The sequence below is a fragment of the Lonchura striata genome, chromosome 3 (genome assembly GCF_046129695.1).
Source record: "Lonchura striata isolate bLonStr1 chromosome 3, bLonStr1.mat, whole genome shotgun sequence".
In the NCBI taxonomy this organism is placed as follows: Eukaryota; Metazoa; Chordata; class Aves; order Passeriformes; family Estrildidae; genus Lonchura; species Lonchura striata.
This window is the reverse complement of record NC_134605.1, coordinates 99103535-99110903: the sequence shown is the minus strand read 5'-3', so window position 1 is coordinate 99110903 and position 7369 is coordinate 99103535. Positions and strand designations below refer to the sequence as shown.

The 7369-nt window shown below is 45.0% G+C and overlaps 1 protein-coding gene across 1 annotated transcript; it reads right to left on the bottom strand.

The window, feature by feature from the left end:
• Window positions 1-1450: 1450 nt before the first annotated feature.
• On the bottom strand, window positions 1451-6795 carry RRM2 (ribonucleotide reductase regulatory subunit M2). The gene is made up of 10 exons (XM_021525457.3): window positions 6627-6795; window positions 6468-6545; window positions 5994-6128; window positions 5781-5897; window positions 5168-5301; window positions 4391-4485; window positions 3504-3637; window positions 3017-3121; window positions 2778-2891; window positions 1451-2388 (listed from the first exon to the last, which is right to left on the bottom strand). Exons 1-10 carry the CDS (start codon window positions 6753-6755, stop codon window positions 2236-2238), a joined length of 1194 nt encoding a protein of 397 aa, XP_021381132.1. The 5' UTR covers window positions 6756-6795; the 3' UTR covers window positions 1451-2235.
• Between the last annotated feature and the right edge of the window lie 574 nt (window positions 6796-7369).

Genomic DNA, 7369 nt, shown 5'->3' with positions numbered 1-7369 from the left:
CTAATTACTTGGCCATCATATCCATTCCTAGCAGACCTCCTATATTATGTTCAAAATAGTTTCAGTTCCTATTTCCCAGTATTACAGATGGCAGATTAAATCCTTCTGCCCTAATTGTTTGCATATTGATTCTTGGCACATACCAAGAATCAAATTGGAAGAGATGGCTGTAATACAGGTAGACCCCTACACTCACAGATCAGAGGTTTTACCCTTTCTCTACATCATCTAAGTATATAAATTAACAGATTTGAATATAAATTGAATGCTGCTAAATCATACTCAGGTCAAAATTAATCTCAGTATTTTATTACTGTCTCCTTTGTGCTCTAAACAATATAGCCTTAACATTCTGACTTCTGATACTTTTATCACTTAATTTGATCAAAGCTTTGACTGCTGAGAGAAGGAAAAAAAAAAAAAAGGCACTAAGCCCAATTTGCTGAGAAGGAAATGGGAAATGCTGGTATTTAGGCAGAAACAAGCATTAAATTTCAATGCTTCAAAATAATGTGTCTGGCTGTCCAATTTAGCACATCCCTATTGCAGTTCCTAATACATTATTCTCAGGCCACTGCAATCACTGACCTGTTGGCAGCATCAGTGCTGCAAGGCCATTATCAGACCCCTCAGCTAACAGTCCTCCATCTTGAATTCCAGACTTTGGAGGTTAGGATTTTTTAATTATTTACTGGGGCTTTCTCCCTAGGACAGCCTTGTGCATCCTGCTAACTTCAGACTCAGGGGAAGAGCAGTCACACACCATTGCCTTCAGTGCAATCAAGAGCAAAGGAACAAAGCCACTCAATTTTACACCATGGCTGCACTCTCAAAGCACCACAAATACTGTGCTTTAAAAGAGGGAGCACTTAAGCAGTAAGAAGCAAACTCGTTTTTTTCCTGTGAAGAAAAAGGTTTTGAGTTTTATAAAGCTTATTCACTTTAACTATGCTTGAGGAAAGGCTTGCCGAACATTCCTTGCTGAATATTAGACTAAATGGATAAATTCCTTTTGTACAGCAAGGCAGTAGCCATTTTCAGTCTACCCCACTGTCATTTCATCTCACTGCAAATAATTTCCAAGAACTCTGAGACCAGAGGGATTCCTTCACAGACCACACAACTTATATCAGTTATATAAAGCATACTCATTTTCACTCCTGTTTGTGTGGGATAACCATGGTGTATGCACTACTTTTAAGTATTAAAACTCAAGACTTAACTGGCACGATGAAAAGCTCTGAATACTGCACCAGCCTGAATTAGCCCTGAAACATCAGTTGTTTAGTGCAGTCAGTCTGAAAGAGCTAAGCACAACAATTTCACTAGGTATCAACCACATGACTAAGCAGCCATTTCCTGAAGACCTTGCATTTCCTCAGAAAAGCTGCAACTCAAAAGGAAATCAGCATACAACTTTGCCCATTGGAACACTGAAGCCAGTACAACACTGAGTCCAACCAGCCCTTTATTACATGAAATTCTGTCCCCAGGTATTAAAGAAAAAGCAATCAAGTCCACAAGTCAGCTACATTATATTTTTCAATACCAGAATATCCTATTTAGTTCTTCACCTTTCGTACCAATTTTCTTCCTGTTCTTTGATATACTTTAAGATGAATAGTTTAATTCACAGCACTATTTCTAAATTACATATCCAGAAAGAAGCACAAGTCATAAAAGGTTGGACTGCAAAAGATTTTGACATGCATTTTACTGTTGTTGAACACTACAAGACAGTTGTTTATTTAAAACATTAAAGTGCCAGGTTTATGTACAAACAATTAAAATAGTAAAAATGGTAAACTTAAAACCTGCTAAAAAAGCAGTGAGGTCATCATGTAGTTGCCTCTGGAGTTTTCTACAGACTAGTCAACAAATTTACAACTGAAATTTTTTAACTGTTCCTCTATTTATGGTGAGAACAGCAGAAGCTAGGGGTCAGTACCCACAACCCCTCCCCTTGCAGAAAGAACTACCTGTATCTTCCAGGAAGTGGAATAGCATGTGCTGTAAGATACACCTGAGCATCCTATGCATTAATACCATTGGTAAAATCTAATTAAAAGGGGTTTTACTGCTGGAGCTACACCAGCCTTCTAAAGTACACCAGTAGCACCACACTTTACAAGAGTGGGATTTCAGGACAGGGTTCAAGTCACAGTGACTCAGCACACTGAGCGTTTCCCTGTAAGCAGGGCAGGATGCACATTAATGCACGTGGTTCCAGGTCACTTAGAATTCCGCATCCAGGGTGAAAGAGTTTTCTGTGGGCTTCGACATGACTCCCATCCTCTGATATTCACCTACTCGCTTCTCAAAGAAATTTGTCTTGCCTTCCAGAGAGATGTTTTCCATGAAGTCAAAAGGATTCTCTGCTTTGTATATCTGAAACACACAGGCAATTCTGTAGTCACCACAGGTGCTCACATTTTGAGTATGCAAGAACTTTAGAGATCAGCTGGAAGGAGCCTAATGGCAGCATCAGCAGGCTTACTATTTAGTGAACAAAAATCTCTGCCCCAAGCCTTCTCTATTTGTTCCTGTCTTCTTTTAGCTGCAGTAAAGCAGCCTAAGAAGCACAACTACTAATACAGCTTTTTCCATAGCATCCTTTTGCTCTTTGTTCTGCGAGTCTGCAAAAAATGTAGCAGCAGAACTGCTAAATCATTTCAAAAGTTAAAAGAATATTTCTGCAGCCAATTTAGGATTTGGGTTTCTGAAGGAAATTAACATTATCTTTTCCCCATGAAACACTCAGTGTATCAGAGACTCACCTTGTTAAATCCCAGTTCCAACATAAGCCGGTCTGCCACAAACTCGATGTACTGTTTCATTAAAGTGCAGTTCATGCCAATCAGGTTTACAGGCAGTGCCTCCGTCAAGAATTCCTGCAGATAACAAGTATTTTATGTATAGAAACTGGCATTCACTCTATTGTCTAGGTTAGTTTTATGCCCAACAGCTCCCCAGCTTTGTTTGATTGCAATGAAGCTCCTAAACAAGAGACAGTTACCTGTTCTATGAGAACAGCATTCATGATGATTTCCTTTACTCTCTCCTCTGATGGTTTATGTATCAAGTGCTTGAACATGAGGCAGGCAAAATCACAGTGCAAACCCTGTAAAGAAATTTCAGAACATTATTTCAGGAATACCGATTTAAGAGAGCACAGAGTAAGTGGCATCACCTTTGCCATGTTACTCTTTCCTACAACTTTCTGCCTCAACAGAAGGCACCACAAGCAAGCTCTGCCAGTGTGAGGCACAGCAGCTGCAAGCATTGGTGAGAGCCCTCTGACTACTTTAGAGAAGTAGAATGCTAAGTTCATTCATATGCTTCTGCAAGATCCACAATGACACATGTTTACACACTTTAGTGAGCTTTATAGTCTGCCTGTTTCTAAATATACTCCTGTTTTAAAATATAGGCTCCAATTGAGTGTCATTATTTTGAACTACTGTGGCACATTACCATCTTAACTGCTAGAATTTGACTCATACCTCATCTCTACTGATGAGTTCATTAGAAAAAGTGAGTCCAGGCATTAATCCTCTTTTTTTCAGCCAAAAAATTGATGCAAAAGAGCCAGAAAAGAAGATTCCTTCCACAGCTGCAAAGGCTACTACGCGTTCCCCTGTTGAGAGAATACGGATAGTAATACCACACAGAAAACTTAACAAAAATACACAAAAATTGCAAACTGCATCCTGCTTTAGCAAATGAGGTTGTTTCTTCCTAAGTGTACTGTGGGCTGTGCTTAGAAATTATTAAAGGTTTTTGATCATTAAACAAAAACATAAGAGGAAATAGGAACTAATCAGAGTAGCTCCTAAGTAGCCGAAGCCAAGGCTCCTTCCTCCGTGTCAATCCTCATTATCCTTTTTCAGATGACTCACTAAAAAGAGCAGTCATTTTAGCAGCTGATTTAAGTCAGTGTCTGATCATCTTTGGCCATGAAAAATGTCTCACTACTAGTGAAATAATGATTTGTACCATCTCACCTTTGAAGCAAAACATGAGGAATCACTAAGGCAGAGGGGCTACAGACATGTCTCCAACCAGACATGTCTACTGGCTATAGATAGCCATGACATGTCCTGACATATGGCAGCAATTTACAGTTTGATCATATACTCAGGCATATGATGATTGCCACATAACCTTATTATTTCCTTATGTCAGCAATTTTACACAGATTTCCTGTCAGTTGCTAATTTAAAGATGACAATTACTTTCTTTACATTCAGAATTATACCAGTATCTTGTACTGGAGAGCATGTACTCTCTCCAACAGCAATAATCCCTGTTAACTGTGAAGTCTGGAGAAATGGTGGTTCCTCTATCTTTAGAAGAGGAATTTCACTTTGTTTCCAATAGATGTACTCACCATATGTTGCTTTCTTGTCCCCAATCCAGCACATGGCCCAATCTGCCTTCTTTTTAACACATGGCAACGTTTCAATAGCATTGAAAAGAAATTCCCTGAGGAAGATAAAACTCATTAGGATAAAACATCCTACCCTAAACTAGCAAAATAAGAATTCACTACCATGAACAGTAGTGATCACTTAAACATGCTCTGCACCTTCATCCTGGCAATTGTCCTCCCTCTTACCTGGCACCAATGTAGCTCTATTCATTCCAATCAACTACTTTATCCTTCACAGACCCATCACATCAACACCAGTTCACATGAATTCCCATTACAGTATCGAGGGTAGAACTGTTTCACCAAGTGTTCCTGAACAAGGCTGTCAAAGCCAGAGATTAATCAGGGTCCACTTTACAGTATGGAGGTATCAGACCTCTTCATGTGAGCAGCTCTTACTAGAATTTAGCATCTCAGAGTAGAAATGACACAGCAAGCTTTTTAAGTAGCAGTAAAACTCACTTAAAATTTAATATAGTCTTTATTTGACTGCTTCACCTTTTACATTGTGTAATTCCTTCATTTCAGTACTGAGTGATTTCAGTTTTGCTCTTAATGTGCTCTTAATTTGCTCTGAATGTGCTCTTAAGCAAGGTGCTCTTAAAAAGCAGTGGCTTTTTATGTAAGTCTCATTTACATCCTACAATTAGCCTGAAAGTCAGAGAACTGACATGCATTACCTAAATTTTGAGTATTTACTGAGTTCTGAACTTTTCATAATCAAGAAATACAAACCTCTCCTTTGAATCCTTAATGTAGGTGTCAATAAGAAGACTGTACATTTCTGAATGTATATTTTCCATGGCAATCTGGAAGCCATAGAAACAACGAGCTTCTGTGATTTGTACTTCTTGACTGAACCGCTCCACCTAGAGGAAATAAATAAGCATTTGCAGAAGTGTTTGTGATTTGCAGGTTAGATGCATTAATGCCCTACAGCCCACAAATCTTCTGACTAATTCCAGATAAGTGGATTACTAACAGCAATATAAAAAGGAGCAACCCCTTAGAATTTCATGTCAGAAGGTATTCTTTGGTCCCATGGGAAAATATTTCAGTTTTAATTATCCCCCGTTAGAAGAGCAGAGGGTAGAAGCAGAACATGGGCTGTGAAACAGCCAAGCGTTACTGCAGGGCAGCACTCAGTGCCCAAAGGGGAGTGGGCAAACTTGGAGATTACAAAACCGACCCCAGTTCCTTAATTAACACAGGACAGCTCTGTGTTCTTAGTGCTGTAACAGTCCACGACCCGGCCAACCAGCTGGATTAGGCACAGCAAGCACGCCAAACTTGAGTTTTCTTGTTATCTACCCAAAGTGATATTTGTCGGGACTTCGTACACACTCACCAAGTTCTCGTTGACAATGCCATCACTGGCAGCAAAGAAGGCGAGGACATGGGAAATGAAGTACTTCTCCTCAGGCTTCAGGGACTCCCAGTGCTGGAGGTCTTTGGAAAGGTCCACCTAAGACATTACAGGATAAATAAGGAACGGGCGCTCCGGCGGAAGCCCGGGCCCCGCCCGGGGCCGCGGGCAGGGCCGTGGCCGCCCGCCCCTCACCTCCTCCGCCGTCCAGAAGGAGGCCTCGGCCTTCTTGTACATCTGCCAGATGTCGTGGTACTGGATGGGGAAGATGACGAAGCGGCGGGGGTTCTCCCGCAGCAGCGGCTCCTCCTCCTGCGCGCCCCGCGGCACCTGGAATGGCGGGGAAGGCTCGGGCCGCGCTCGGGGCGGGGCCGGCGTTGGCGGGAGCCTGAGGCGGCAGTTCGGGGCAGACCCCGGGGGAGAAGCGCTAGCAGGAGGGAAAGACCCCTCCGAGGAGAGGGGCTGGACGAGCGGGGAGAAGGGCCCGGGAGGGTGGAGAGACCCCCCTGAGGGAGAGGGGCTGGGGCGGGGGTGCAGTGCCCGGCGGGAACCAGCGGGCTCGGACGGAAAGGAGAGACCATGGATTGGGAGAGAGGAGCGGGGCGGGGGCTGCAGGAGCTCCGGGAACAGGACAAGGGCGGGCGCGGTGCCCGGGCGTTCTACACTCACCGGATTGCCATCGCCCTCCTGGAAGATCCTGCGGGCAGTCTTGCTGGCCAGCACACGGGCGCTGCTGAGCGTGGGGGGCTGCGGGGAGAAAGGGGCAGGGTGAGCGCGATGCGGCGCTGCCAGACACGGGGGTGGGAGGGCGGGCGGGCGGGCGCTTACCGTGTTCTCCTTGTTGCTCAGCGCCAAGCCTTTCATGGGCGACAGACTCTTCATAGGAGACTGGCTCTTCTTGGGCGACACCGGGGGCTGCTCGTGGCGGGCGGCGAGCGGGGCGCGGGCGGAGAGCATGGCTCAAAGTGCGGCAGCGGGAGCGGCGGCGGCGAGACGGGCGGCGGGAAAGGAAACCACCGCGCGCCGGCCCTTTATATCCCCTTCGAAGTTGGCGCCAGAACGGCCGGCTGGCCACTCCGAGCCCTCGCCACGCCCACCAGTGCCCGCCCCCGTACTCCCATTGGCTGCTACTGCGGGGGCCCCGCCTCCCATTGGCTGCTGCTGCGGGGGGCGGAGCCCCGCCCTTCGCTTGGCGCCGGCGGCGCGCGGTGGAGGCGGCAGCGCGCGGGTCCCGCTGCGTGAGGGGCGGAACCCGGGCCGGCGGTGCGGACCCGGAGCTGCCGCTGTGCCTTGCTTTCCCCTCCTGTTCTCTGCTCCCTCCTACCTACCCATTCCTTTTCACTTTCAACGCTGGTGCCTGAATATGGAAGGAAATTCCACATTCCTGCATTTGGAGGCAGAATTTGGCTTCCTGGAGAAACTGACTCCAAGTGCCGCCCGGTTTCATGTGTTTTAAATAAGTAGCACAAGAAAAGGAGACCACAAGTAAGAAGAGGTGAATACTCCTAATTTGTGGAAGTCAGTATTTATTTTTTGTTCATTAAATTGCAACATCATTTTCCTTGCCCAAT